This window comes from Marmota monax, unplaced genomic scaffold, assembly GCF_021218885.2.
Source record: "Marmota monax isolate L192 unplaced genomic scaffold, Marmota_monax_Labrador192_F-V1.1 WCK01_AAM20220418_F8-fsc00205, whole genome shotgun sequence".
NCBI lineage: Eukaryota > Metazoa > Chordata > Mammalia > Rodentia > Sciuridae > Marmota > Marmota monax.
This window is the reverse complement of record NW_026692417.1, coordinates 2,219,670-2,234,742: the sequence shown is the minus strand read 5'-3', so window position 1 is coordinate 2,234,742 and position 15,073 is coordinate 2,219,670. Positions and strand designations below refer to the sequence as shown.

Below are 15,073 nucleotides of genomic sequence, written 5' to 3'. Positions count from 1 at the left end.
TCTTTTGGGTCTAGTAGGGTGAAGTGAAACTTTTGCCCGGGCTCCATGAGAAGTCTGAGAGAAGTCTTTGTAAATTGTTAGCTTTTTTTTTTTTTTTTTTTTTTTTTTAAACAAAAAGTCCTTAATAGAGCTGGGATGTAGCTCAGTGGCAAAGCATCTGCCTTGCATTCGCAAAGCCCTGGGTTCGACCCCAAGTTTCAAAAAAAAAAAATGTCCTTAATAGAAGTTTTTCAACTTGAGAATTTTCATTTGATTAGAAAAATCGGACTGAAATAGGTGGATTTGAGAAGCGGGAGGCAGGGGCAAGGATTTAAAGAACCCCTACCCAGCAGAGTGCCTGGGCTCCCAGCAAGCTGAGTAATCCAGCTTTGAGACGCTGGAGTCTAGCAGCTCTGGGGAATGTGTTTCTCCGGATCTGGCCGCGGCGACTCCGGAGAAATCCCGGGCTGGGCAAATAGCCCTTAATGTAATAATAGCTTGTCTCTTTAAAAAGCAAAAAGAGGGGGGGTAAGTTTTGTTGGCATCTGGTTTCTGATCTCATTATGTTGTGGTGGACCAATCCAGCCCTCGGGGCTGGTCCTTGGGTTTAAATCTGATTGGCGGAGAGCACATTTTGGGACGGTGCTTAGAACTCGACGGGGCGGTTTCAAGTATCCCTTTTTTGGGGGGCTGAAGAGAGGGCGGGGCCGCCAGCGGGGGCCCCCTTGAAACCGACTAATTGGGATCGGAGAGGCCGAGGTGAGGACTGGAGGAGGCACAAAGGAGTCGCTGGGTGGAGAAGGGAGGGGAGAGGGGGAACTGAGAGGCGAGAGGAGGAGGAAGAGGAGGAGAGAGGGCAGCGGCGCACGGTGTCTCCGGCGGCTCAGTCCGACCGCGACGAGCTAGCGGGCAGGCGCGCCGCCCCCTCCCCCGCCCGGCCTCCCCAACTCTGCGACCACGAGCAAAGTTTGCAAAGAGGCGCGGGAGGCGGCGGCCGCAGCTAGGCGGCAGCTGGGAAGGCGCGCGGTCTCGGGGTTGGGGGCGGGGGCGGGGGGCTGCCCAGGAGCTGGGTGGGGGGCGGCGGCCAGCATGCGGCCCCGCAGCGCCCTGCCCCGCCTGCTGCTGCCGCTGCTGCTCCTTCCCGCCGCCGGGCCTGCCCAATTCCATGGGGAGAAGGGCATCTCCATCCCGGACCACGGCTTCTGCCAGCCCATCTCCATCCCGCTGTGCACGGACATCGCCTACAACCAGACCATCATGCCCAACCTTCTGGGCCATACGAACCAGGAGGACGCAGGCCTGGAGGTGCACCAGTTCTATCCATTGGTGAAGGTGCAGTGCTCTCCCGAGCTGCGCTTCTTTCTATGCTCTATGTACGCACCCGTGTGCACAGTACTGGAGCAGGCCATTCCGCCGTGCCGCTCTATCTGCGAGCGCGCGCGTCAGGGCTGCGAGGCGCTCATGAACAAGTTCGGTTTCCAGTGGCCCGAGCGTCTGCGCTGCGAGCACTTCCCGCGCCACGGCGCGGAGCAGATCTGCGTGGGCCAGAACCACTCCGAAGACGGAGCGCCAGCGTTGCTCACCACCGCGCCGCCGCCGGGTCTGCAGCCTGGCGCTGGTGGCACCCCGGGAGGCCCCGGCGGAGGCGGCGCGCCCCCACGCTACGCCACGCTGGAGCACCCTTTCCACTGCCCGCGTGTGCTCAAGGTGCCGTCTTATCTCAGCTACAAGTTTCTGGGTGAGCGCGATTGTGCTGCTCCCTGCGAACCCGCGCGGCCCGACGGCTCCATGTTCTTCTCGCAGGAGGAGACGCGTTTCGCACGCCTCTGGATCCTCACTTGGTCGGTGCTGTGTTGTGCCTCCACCTTCTTCACTGTCACCACCTACCTGGTGGACATGCAGCGCTTCCGCTATCCAGAGCGTCCTATCATTTTTCTGTCGGGCTGCTACACTATGGTGTCGGTGGCCTATATCGCAGGCTTCGTCCTCCAGGAGCGTGTGGTATGCAACGAGCGCTTCTCTGAAGACGGTTACCGCACGGTGGTGCAGGGCACTAAGAAGGAGGGCTGCACCATCCTCTTCATGATGCTTTATTTCTTCAGTATGGCCAGCTCCATCTGGTGGGTCATCCTGTCGCTTACCTGGTTCCTGGCAGCGGGCATGAAGTGGGGCCACGAGGCCATAGAAGCCAACTCGCAGTACTTCCACCTGGCGGCCTGGGCCGTGCCGGCCGTCAAGACCATCACCATCTTGGCTATGGGCCAGATCGACGGCGACCTGCTGAGCGGCGTGTGCTTCGTGGGCCTCAATAGCTTGGACCCGCTGCGGGGCTTCGTGCTGGCACCACTCTTCGTGTACCTGTTCATTGGCACATCCTTCCTCCTGGCCGGCTTCGTGTCGCTCTTCCGCATCCGCACCATCATGAAGCACGATGGCACCAAGACGGAGAAGCTGGAGCGGCTCATGGTGCGCATCGGCGTCTTCTCTGTGCTCTACACGGTGCCAGCCACCATCGTCATAGCCTGCTACTTCTACGAGCAGGCCTTCCGCGAGCACTGGGAGCGCTCGTGGGTGAGCCAGCACTGCAAGAGCTTGGCCATCCCGTGCCCGGCGCACTACACGCCGCGCATGTCGCCCGACTTCACGGTCTACATGATTAAATACCTCATGACTCTCATCGTGGGCATCACGTCGGGCTTCTGGATCTGGTCCGGCAAGACTCTGCATTCGTGGAGGAAGTTCTACACGCGTCTCACCAACAGCCGACATGGCGAAACCACCGTGTGAGCGAGGGCGCGCGGCTACCCTGCACCTCCGGGATGGGATGGCACTGTGCTTTCCTTCTGCGGCGAGGCGGGGGAGGGGGGAGGGCTCCCTACGGACTCCTATTTTATTTTTTTAAATAAAGAACAATGGAAACCATTTCTTTTCTAGGTCGCTTTTTAAAGAGAACTCTGCCCAACACCCCCACCGGGTTTGTAATTAAAACTGTAAATAGCCTTTGTAAATTAATTATATATTTTCTATTTAAAAGAAAAAAAAAAAAGGAGAGAGAAAAAAAAAAAAAAACAATGGAGCCGGCGCCAAGGCTGAAGATTGGGGTGGGAACCTGGGGGAGGTCTCTCCTTTCTTAAGTGCCCTTTTAAAGCCGTCCGGTATCTACTCTGGTTCAAAATTTTTGGTGATTTGGCAGGGCTGGGCCTGCTGGGAGAGGCACCTAGCCTGAGCGCTGTTTTTGTTGGCTGTGAGGAGTTGGGAGTTAGTTCCATTTAACTTCTATAAAAGCCAAATTTGCGAGCCTCCTCGCTGACGCTGGGCCTGTAGAAGCTGTTGGATTATTTTTTTAAAGATTTGGATTCGTCTTTATTTCGTTTTATTTTTCCTTCTTTTCTTTCCCTCTTCATTTGTCCTGACTCCTTCACTAGATATTTGGAAACTTCCCAGTCGAGATGAAGACGTGGGAAAAAAAAAAAACAAAAAAAACGAGGATGGTGTGGGGGAGAGGGCGGGGATCTGGGGAGGTATGGCCTCCACCGCCCTGGCCCACTCTTTCTGTCTTTGACTTTTCTTCGTTTCCGCTCGCTACCCTAAGCGTCCAAAATAGGCAGAATATGCTTTGTGGGCTATGTTTTAACCGTCCCCCCACTACACACATACACAAACCACTTCGATTTCTGATCCTCTGCCTGAATTTTTAGAGGTACCATGAGCCTTTGAACATTTATTTGCAAATTCTGGGATTTTGAGATTTTGCAGCCTTCCCCTTATTTCCTGGTGGTCTGCTGGCCCCCAACCAAAAAACTGGTATTCAGGTTAGCAGATTGCAGGTTGGTTTGTGTATGTGTTTTGTTTGTTTGTTTGTTTTGTTTTGTTGTTGGGAGCTATTTTTCTCTTTCTTATTTCCACAAAGCAATAAAAATGGGTTAGGTTGGGGGGAGGGAATGGGTGGACTGATGGGATGGGATTCTTAGTTTTCTTTTGACAAAAGACTGGTTTCTTTTAAAACTTGTCCAAAAAAAGAAAAAAAAAGTGGGTATCTTTGCTTTAGAAGGCTGTGGGCAGGCTCTTTGTGGCTGTGGGGGTGGGGTTGAGTGTTTACTGGACATTCTATATCACAAGATTGATAGAATGTTTATAACAGATGTTTCTTATCTTCCTCCTACCCCCTCCCAAATAAAAGTCAAGACTTTTTTTAAGTTAGCTGCCTGAGAAGTGATGTATAAAATATCTTTGACTGCTGGTATGAGAATTCCAGTTTCCAACACACATCAATTTCCTCAACTATTTGGAATATTTTAGAATTTTAATTCCAAAGGATTGATTTGAAGACAATTATGCCACGTAACTCATTTTTTTGCCATCTCATGTGTCTTGATAATAGTGCAAATTAAAAGCTAATAATCATAATAATAAAGTGCATTTAATTATCTTCAAGAGATCTAGCCCTTTAATTGTATTTAACAGGGTTGTAACATTTTATTAGTTTAACCAAACCACACCTCCCTCCTCCTTCCCTGTCTCCCTCACCTAGTTAGTTGGGGGTGGTGCAGAGAAGTGAGCTTGGAGCCCAAGATCTAGCTTTTTTGTTTTTAGCTAAATGGTTATGGGAGGAAAGGTACCTTATCATCTTTTGTTGGCTGACTTTGGGACAAGGGAGAAAGTAAGTTGGAACCCCTGCTTTGAAATGTTTGACTGTGTTAGCTTATGTTGGGGGAGGGGAACTGGAAATGTTTGGTGGTAATTGAAGTCATGTGGGGCTTTGTTTGGAATTGTATGAAGTCTAGGGATTTCAATAGATTCCCCCCCCCAAAAAAAAATACATAGTCTCCCCCGCCAAAATCATTTGTGCCAGTGGCTAGTTCAAATTCAGTTTTTATCAATTGCTAATGAGTGTGAAGGTAAACATGAGGTTCCCTTAATCATTGGTGGGCAGGGGGAGGTGTCACCACTCCTGCGCTCCATTTGTTCCAAGTCTAAAGGACCCCCCCCCCAAATGCTGAAGGAAAGCGTTTAATTACAAACAAATTGTTGAGTGTCTTTCCTGGTAATAATGGTAAGAGCTTGGGGAATTGGATAGGATTTTGCTGTGCTGGGGACTGAGCCCACTGGGAAGAGAAGCCCTGATGATTTCCTAACCTCTGGTCTCTGTTGAAGATTTTGGGAGAGCTTCCCCCACCCCTAAATCCCCCAGGGTCTTAGCTCTGTTTGCTTTGGGTACATTTGTCCTGGATCCTCACAATGATGGCAGGAAGAGATGGTGGACTAGTAACAATCACCCTTTCCTTCCCAGAGCAGGGGGTGGTGGGAAGGAAAGAACTCAGGTAGAGCTGGTTCTTCTTTCTTGCCTCTGCCCCCACATCCTACGTCAAGGTCTCCTGCCAATGTAGAACAGGGTCTAAGAAAACTGACAAAATAGGTTTTATGACTGGAGAAGAAGATGAATTATAAGATAATTGCCTCTTTTGGAAAGAACAGATCTTGAAGATGCCTTTTTCTTCTCTAAGGGGGAAGTCATGGACTGAATTAGCTTATAGAAAGCAGTGGGGGAACCCTCCCATCACCTCACACCAGTTTCTTTGATAAGATAACTTGGAGGAAGGGCAGCTTTAGACCACAGTGTGGGAAATTTAGGCTAGGGAGAGGAGAAAGGGTCTTGGAGGGAAAACCAAAGGTAAACCTTCTGAATTCAATGCTGCACCAGGAGAGTGGGGTCTCTACCCCATTGTTTGGAAAACACAGTTAAAACCCAGGGCCTAGAGGTCTGCTTTTGTAGATTTTCTATAGGTCTCAGGATAGATAGGAACTGGTTTCCACATCCTAAGTGGATTGATTCCTCCTTCTGGGAGAGTGAGGTTTTGTGTTTGGTGGAGAGTGAGGGCTAAGGAGGGACTCCCCTCCCCCCACTTGAGGCCCTGGGCAGGTACTTTTTACCTGTTCTTCCACAATCACCCCCATCCCACAAGCCAGCTGTCTAGTTCAGATAGTTATTCAGACTCCCCCTTCTTATTGATCTGACTTTTGCTTTTCCTACCCCAGCCTTCCTTCCTGAAAAGTTTTCTATTGTTAAAAATTCTTTGTCCTTTTAGAGGATCCTTTAAGAGCCAGTTCAGAATGGGCCACCAAAATTTTCCAAGACAAAATTCTTCTGTATATCCCCCCAAAATGAATTCTGGTGTTGCCTCAGTGGGACCTGGAGATGCCAACTTTAGATTATTCTAGAAGCTGCCAACTTCTAGATGATGATGATGATGATGATGATGATGATGATTAAGGGCATTGGAATCCTGATTTGGGCTGGATTCTGGAAGAGTTGTCCTGGGTGCTGTGGTGCACACAGTGGGAAGCCCAGCCTGAGCTCCTGCCACTTCAGAGATGAGTTTTCCCTTCTGTAGTCTCTGCCCACTGGAGCAGCATCCTTCCTCTAGATCACCTTTCTCATCTCTAAATTTAAACTTCAGGGTCCCTGACTTTCTGGGAATCTAAAATATCTTTGGAACTCTAACTGCAATTAAAGGGGGAGTGGGGCTGGGATTGTGGCTCAGCGGTAGAGCACTCGCCTAGCATGCACGAGGCCCTGGGTTCCATCCTCAGCACCACATAAAAATAAATAAATAAATGAAATAAAGGCATTGTGTCCAACTACAACTAAAATATAATAAATATATATTTTTTTAATTTTTAAAAAGGCCAGATTCACATGAACACATTATTTTGCATAAAAGTTTAGGAAGCTTCTATACCACCTGGCTGTGCCTTCTCCCCACCTACTCTGACCCCCAAGCTAGTCCCACAGTTTCTAATTACCTCTGTGACAAAAAGGGGATCAGAGAGAGGAAACTATTGTGACTAAAAACAAGGATCATCCCTAAGCCAGATTATTCACTCAATGGAATCATATTCCTCACTCAGGTAACAAATTATCAAGATGCAGCAGGATTGGGGCTGGGGATGTGGCTCAAGCGGTAGCACGCTAGCCTGGCATGCATGCGGCCCAGGTTGGATCCTCAGCACCACATACAAAACAAAGATGTTGTGTCCGCCGATAACTAAAAAAAAAAAAAAAAGCAGGATGGAATGAATGTGCAATGCATTTGTGCCTGAGGGGGAGAAAAAAGAGGAATACAGAGCCAGATAAACCAACCATATTTGGAGAGAGCCTGGGCATGAGGCAGGACCTGCAGGGAGCACTTGTGCAAATTTCCTAATCTCTGAGTCCCAAGACCTCATTGGTACCTGCCAGGCAAGATTGTGGTGAGGGGGCTGGGGTTGTGGCTCAGTGATAGAGCACTTGCCTACCATGTGTGAGGCACTGGGTTCGGATCCTCAGCACCGCATATACATAAATAAATAAAATAAAGATCTATCAATAACTAATGAAAATATTTTTTTAAAAAAAGATTGTGGTGAGGATTAAGTTGGGCCCTGCACAGACAGAATCAGTGCATAGTAGAAGTTCAATAAATTGTAGAAACCATGTCCAGTGACCCACGAGGCTGAGGCAGGAGGATCACAAGTCTGAGGCCAACCCAAGCAACTTAACAGTACCCTGTCTCAAAATTTGGGGGATGTAGCTCAGAGATAAATTTTTCCCGAGTTCAATCCCCAGTACTACTACTACTATTTCTACTACTACTAATAATAATAATAGGAAAAGAAAAAAAAAAGAAAATGGGGGCTGGGGATGTGGCTTAGTGGTAGATACCTCTGGGTTCAACCCCCGGTACCACAAAACAAATAAGTAAATAAATTCTAACAGTTTTCCAACTACTTAGGATAAATTCCTGAAAAGCAGAATCACTGGATCAAAGGATACTCTTTTTTTTTTTTTTTTTTTTTTTTTTTGAGGGCTTTGTAACCTATTGTAACCATTAGTTTTAACAGAGTAGAATGTTTCCTGTGTTCCTAAAGTTTTTTCTCTGACTCTGGATGCCAGCCCAGGGTCTCAAAATCTCCTCAGGGTGGTGGTAGGCAGCATTTGTCTCCCTCTTTTTCCTCTGATTAGGACAGAAATGTCTTACTCGCCTGAGTGACCAGACGCACACGCTGGTGGGCCTCACCAACAGGCTTTGAAGCTGGCTAATTAGAGCTAGGACTGTCACAGCTGGCTTCCCCTGCGCCTCCCCCTGCCCCTCCTGCCCATCCCTAGCCTCACAGCCTGAGAGGCCTCCCCAGCTGCCTTGCCTTCCCCTGCAGTCTTGTGGCTCCTCTAAGCCATCTGGGAAGGCCCCAGAATTTGAGTCCCTAAAGGACTGAGGCAAAGCAACAAGATGAACAAGAAGTGACTTGGGACAGGGAATAAGCTCATGGACTGTTGGGTTTGCCAGTGGCCCAGGAAGTCCTCGCCTCAGTGCCAGTGAGGGCTGGAGAGGAGCCGGCCCAGGCTGGGGGCTGAGTCCTGGGCCCTTTGTTTGGACGCCAAAGCTTTCTCAAGGCTCCAGCCTCCCAACCTGGCCCTTATAATTAGCCCCAATCAGAGTGTTTATGTAGGGGCCTAGTGCGGAACTCAGAGCCCCGTGATTTCATTCCAAACCTACAGGGAGGAAAGGGAGGGAAAGGGATTTGTATGGGGGCAAGCAAAAGGGAGGATAGAAAAGATATGAAGGAGACCTAGATGAGGGAGAGAGGAGGAGATCTGAGAGGGGAAGACAATCACGTTCCCTTCCACCATGGCAGGGGTCAAGACCACCCCACCCCCAAAGTAGCTGACACCCCAGCTCCTGTCCCTGGGCCAGGTCTGCCTGCCTTCTGGGCAGGCTCTGTGGGTGGGTGGGCTTATGCCAATCGGAAATGGCTTGTATATAATTAACCAACTAATCACCACTTCAGCCCTGTGGAAGGGGAGGGTACAGACCAAAGCCATGGCTCCCCCAGCAAATTCCTGTCTCCCCATTTACCTTCCTCTCCCTGGGGCTTGAGTGAGCCAGATTCTGCAGCTGCTTAGGTTAGTAGAGTCAAGGGTGGCAGGAAAGGATTCAGGAAGGGAGGTGGGTATTCTTATCTCAGGCCTCCTGGGGAAATGTGACAGAAGAGAGTGGACAGGCTGTGGCTGGTGGGGACAGTGGAAACTTGGGTGGGAAGGCTGGAGTGAGGATTCCCAGTCATTGTTCCCACGTGGCACTGGGTGTGTCCCAAATTCAATTAGCATTTCTCTCTGGTCTAGTCCTCCCTAGGAACTCTCTGGGGTAGATGTGGCTTGTAGAGGATTCTGTGTACAGGGTTTAGTGTCCTGTGCCAAGGGGGTTGAGGGCACAGTGTGGAGTCTGAGCTCATAAAACCCTTGCTTCAAATTCTGCCAGGCCAGACCAGGCTAGAGGATACAGCTCTTACCTAGCAGGCAGGAGGCCCTGGGTTCAATCTCTAGCATAGAAAGAATGAAAGAAGCTGGGCCTGGTGGCGCACACCTGTAAGCCACTGGGAAGTGGCTCAGGAGGCTGAGACAGGAGAATCACAAGTTCAAAGCCAGCCTCAGCAATGGCGAGGCACTAAGCCACTCAGTGAGACCCTGTCTCTAAATAAAATAAAAAATAAAATACATGGCTCAGTGGTCATGTGCCCCTGAGTTCAGTCCCCAGCACTACTTTTACCCTAAAAATGAAGGAAGGAAGGAAGGAAGGAAGGAAGGAAGGAAGGAAGGAAGGAAGGAAGGAAGGAAGGAAGGAAGGAAGGAAGGAAAGGAAGGGAAAAGAAATCCTACCAGGCCTCCAGGGAACATCCAGACATTCCCTCCCTTAGCACATGAAACACCATCTGGATCTTACATTGCAGACCAACCAAGCTCCATAGCTTTGTACCACACTCTTCCTACGACCTGAGGTCCTTCCCTTCTTCTAGGCTACATATTAACTACCAACACCTCAGAACTTACCTCAGGTCAGATGGCCCCTCCACAAAGAGCTTTACCACTGTCCAATCCTCTGACACTCTTTGTCCCCACAAATGTGTTCTTATTTGTCACATCACATCACATTGTTATTTATTTACCTCCTTTCTTAAGTGTTCCCTCCTTGAGGTGTGTTTGGTGTGACTTTTATCTCTATATCTCAGAGGCCAGCAAGATGCCCAAGAGCCCAGCACAGTGGCACAAGCCTGCAATCCCAGCAGCTCAGGAGAATGAGGCAAGAGGATCACAAGTTCGAGGCCAACCTCAGTAACAGTGGGGCCCCCAAGCAACTTAGCGAGACTTTGTCTCAAAAAAGGGGGAAGGCATGAGATTTGGCTCAGTGATTAAGTACCCCTGGGTTTAATCCCTGGTACCAAGAAAAAAAAAAAAGTCCAACATCAGATTTTTGGAACCAGCTGCCTGGGCTAGAATCCTGCCTCAGCCACTTGCTAACTGCTGACCTTGAGCAAGTTAATGAAACTTTCTTTGCATCATCTGTAAATGGGAATTGCAATTTCCTTGCAACTAGAGTGAGTAATAAACAAACTAATTCAAGCAAAGTGCTTGAAATAGTGCCTGGCACATTGTAAGTACTTAATAAATGCCAGTTAAGCTTATTCATTCATGTGTTGGATCAGTGGATGTGAGTTTTTTAGAACTGAACCCAGGGTCTCTTGCATGCTAGGCAAGCACTCTGCCTATGAGTTAAATGCCTAGCCCTAGGATGTATATTTGGTACTTATGAATCAGACAGTTGCTAAATTCTAGAGCTGCATAAATCCAGTTTCTTCCTGCCCACATGCATTTGACAATCAAGTTTGTTGAATGAATGAGTGGATACATATTTATGTGGCTCTTGGGGCATTATCACATATTTTGTTAAGCAAACTCATCCAAATATTTGAGACTGTGCCCAGATCAAATACGGAAGTATTAGAGTTCATAATACACCACCCAAAAATATGACTATAGGATATCAAAATGTGCTACCCCAAAATGTACTGTTTTGTTTGAGACAGGGTTTTGCTAAATTGCTTAGACTGGCCTTGAATTTGCAATCTTCCTGCCTCAACCTTCCCAAGTCATTGGGATTACAAATGTATGCCTGGCTATACCAAAATGTACTTCTTTGTCATATTTTGAACTATTTATTCTGGAGAAACTACAGACACAGAAGTAAATCTGAGAAACTGTACTTTTATGAAATAAACCTATCTCTGTGAAGGAAATCTGTATTAGTAAAATATTTGAATCAGGCAGAGGGCTATTGGGACATAACTTTTATTACCTAAAAACTCACATCCACTGATCCAACACACGAATGAATAAGCTTAACTGGCATTTATTAAATACTTACTAAGAGATTTTATCTGCATAATAATACCACATATACTTACCATCAGTTCCTCCTCTTAGCCTCCCATCACTTGTGTCCTCACCCAAAAAGATTGGGCTGGGGATATAGCTCAGTTGGTAGAATGCTTGCCTTATACTGGGTTAGATCCCCAGCACCATAAAACAAAAACAAAAACAAAACCAAGGTCCTTTTTCTTTTTTGGAGTTCAGGGTACTACATAAACTTCAGTCATCTGACCTTCATGTTTAGTGGGACTTCCTTTTATATGTATGTAATTAAATATAATTTTTTTCCATTAATCTGTTTTATGTTCCATTTAATTCATAGCCCAGCCAAGGAACTTAGAAAGGTAGAGGGAAGGTATTTTTTGCTCCCTTATCAAATCATGCTAAATCTGTTTGAATCAGATCAAACAAGCAACAAAACTGGGGACAATCCTTTATGAACCTGCAGTATGTGATGGTGTTAAGAACAAGTGGAAAAATGTGGTCAGGATGGAGAATTCTGCACACCTCTGGCCCAATCTTCACTGCTGCTAATGAGAATGTTATAAAAATTTTTCTACAAGGCAGAATAATTATTCTCATCCAAATACACAATAAACATGTCAAATTTTCACTTAACTCATTAATTAATGAAGGAGCCAATTCAAGGGGGGACCCAAAAAGCAGAGATATATTTAGGTAATCGGGAAGGTTGAAATAAGAGCCAGGTGCTATGGTGTGTGCCTATAATCCCAGTGGCTAAGGAGGCTGGGGCAGGAGAATGGCAAGTTGGAGACCAGCCATATCAAATTAATGAGGCCCTAAGCAACTTAGCAAGATTCTATCTCCAAAAAATAAAAATAAAAAGGACTGTGATGTGGCTCAGTGGTTAAGCAAACCTGGATTCAATCCCCAGTACCCCCCCAAAAAAATTGTATTTAATTACATACATATAAAAGGAAGTCCCACTAAACATGAAGATCAGTATGTGCCCTGGATTCAGCTCCTAACACCTAAAAAAAAAAAAAAAAAAAGCGCTAAAATAAATTTGCTTAATAGATGCAAAACTACATACTATCAATAATCTTTTTTTAATTTTTTTTTGTTTTAGGTGGACACAATATCTTTATTTATTTTTATGTGGTGCTGAGGATCGAACCCAGTGCCTCGTGCATGCTAGGCAAGCACTCTACGGCTAAGCCACAATCCCAGCTGCCGCAGTCCGGCTGCCAGGTGCCATCCTGACTTGTTTACAGACCCTAACACCCAGCCTCTCAGTTTTTCTTGACAAGAAGTTAGGAGCTTAGGTTTCTCAACATGTCAAGTGCCACTCCTTCCAACCAAAGAGCTTTAGTTCCAGTAGGGAGCCCAACACCATCCAGAAAGCTGAAAATCCTCCAGTCATCCTCAGTCTTCCCATCTTTCCCTGCCCCTAGCATGTGAAACGCCATCTGGATCTTACATTTAAGGAGATTGAAACTTATCCTCCTTTGCCTTCTTCTTTCCCACCCCACAATCACATTCCCCTTCAATCATGTAGTCAACACATTCTCCCCTATGCATGGTCACCACCATTTATTGAATGCTGTCTATCAGACACTATGCATTCACAGCATCAGTTAATGTTCAAATTAACTTGAAATGAGTGTTCTCTTCACCTCTAATTACAACAAATTAAAGTTCATAGAAGTGTTGTTCCAAGGGCATCAGACTAGCAAAGGCCTTCAGACTTTTAACAACCATACCACAAGTACCAAATGAGGTAATTTCTCATGCCAACTGTAATGAATTGGGTAGCAATCTAGAGTACTGTGTTGAGATGGATTCTGAGGCATCCTCTTGGATGTAGTGGGAAATAGTGCTGGGATCTATTAGTGATGTCTGACATGGTCACAGAATTAAATAAATAAATGTAAGAATTTGAAATTAAGCCAGATATTTGTTAGGCTAGCTTATACTCGATAGTCTTGCACATCATCTGGTTTTTTTTTTTTTTTTTTTTTGTACCAGAGATTGAACTCAGGGGTGCTCAACCACTGAGACTGAGCCACATCCCCAGCCTCATTTTTTTATTTTATTTAGAGATATAATCTCACTGATTTGCTTAGTGCCTCACTTTTGCTGAGGCTAGCTTTGAACTCAACGATCTTCCTGCCTCAGCCTCAGCCTCCTGAGCAGTGGGGATTACAGGCATGCACCACCATGCCTGGCTCATCTGATCATTTTTTAACGATTGATGGTTGGTGGCAATGTTTCTGGATCATAATGCCAGTTTCCTAAGTCTTTGCTACTCAAAATGTGATTCCAAAAGCCTTGTGCCCCATCCCTTCCTTCAGACAGCACCATCATTTGGAAACTAGAAAAGCATATTATTTTCTAGAAAAGCATAATATTTGGTCTGACCTCAACCCTACAGAATCAGAAACTATGCTTTGACAAGTTTCACAAGGGATTTGTTTGCACATTCAAGTGTGAAGATACTAGTTCAGGGGACTTCTTTTTTCAACTGAACTTATCCCTTCCTCAGCAACCAGACTCATCTCCTTCCAGAAAGCTTCTAGTTCAGGCCAGCTAAGTATTCCTGACAGACCCTAATGCTCACCTAGCAGAACCAGGGACATTTATAGACTCAATTGAGGCCTGGGGATGTTAAGACATCCTTTCCCACGCTGGAAAAACCTTGCAGAATTCTTCAGCTTTTCCCATTAGAGGTGTGAGGGACTGTGGGTTTGCTGGCTGAACCTCTGCAGCTCATCACCTGTTTGGGGAGACTTCACAGAGCCTTTCTGGGGCCTCCAGAATCCAGCCTGAACTTTCTACCCCAACTTTTGAGATCTTTGCTTCTTCTCATATGGGCCCAGGGAGAGGTGAATGGTGCAGAGACGTAGTTGCTGAACATGGGAGCACAGCAGCTCATTCGACCACTACTTCAACCAGCGGGTGTTGAGCACTATTCTGTGCCTGCACTAGAGACGTGGTAGTAAATGTGTATGATGGCTGCTTTTTTTTTCCCCTCCTGGTGCTGGGGATTAAACTCTTCTTGTGTGCTAAACAAGCACTTTACCACTGAGCTACAACCCAGCCTCTGACCCCTGCTCTTCAGGACAGAGGGCATATAAACATATCATTTTTGTGATCATGTGATACAAAAGGTAGACATGGGAGTTGCTAGGAAAAAAGAGGAGGGAGGGACATTCCACTTGGAAGGAACAGCATGGCACAGACTTGAAAGAATGGAAGGACATGTCACAGGGAACAACAGGGAGAAGAGAGCCTGCCTGGGACATAGAACAAGTGTGGAGAAGAGTGTGGTAAGGCTGATGAGGGTGAAGATTTGAGCTGATCCCCAGCAAAATTTCAATCTCACGCTGGCTTCCTTGGCCTGCAACACTCCTGCCCACTCTCAATACAGGATCTCATTTCTATCCTACCGTGAGCCAATCAAATCCAGGAGACAGTTACATACACACACAACCCAGAGAACATGTCAAAGTCAAATATTAGCAGGTTTTGGATCTATGCCCTCTTTTTCAGTCAATGACTGACTGGAGTCAGATCTCCTTGTCTACACCAGTAGAAGGAATAATGTTCACTGAGGGGGTATAGCTCAGTTGGTAGAGGGCTTGCCTCATATGCACAAGGCCCTGGGTTCAATCCCCAACACCAAAAAAAAAAAAAAAAAAAAACCTGAATTAACTTCCTGGAAAAAGAAGGACTAAGAAAGACTTTTGGTATCCCTGAACTAAGATATGGTGAGAGCTACAAACTTGTTTACACATGTACATCAGATTTTATGCAACTGTACCTGTGTGTGTTTGGATATGCATGTCTGTGTGTACACATGTGCATGTCTCTCTCTCTCTTTTTTCTTTT

General features: G+C 46.8%; 1 protein-coding gene across 1 annotated transcript; it reads left to right on the top strand.

The window, feature by feature from the left end:
* Window positions 1-713: 713 nt before the first annotated feature.
* On the top strand, window positions 714-4,413 carry Fzd2 (frizzled class receptor 2). Its single transcript, XM_046442891.2, has one exon. The coding sequence runs from the start codon at window positions 1,069-1,071 to the stop codon at window positions 2,764-2,766; it is 1,698 nt and encodes a 565-aa protein (XP_046298847.1). The 5' UTR covers window positions 714-1,068; the 3' UTR covers window positions 2,767-4,413.
* Window positions 4,414-15,073: the final 10,660 nt, after the last annotated feature.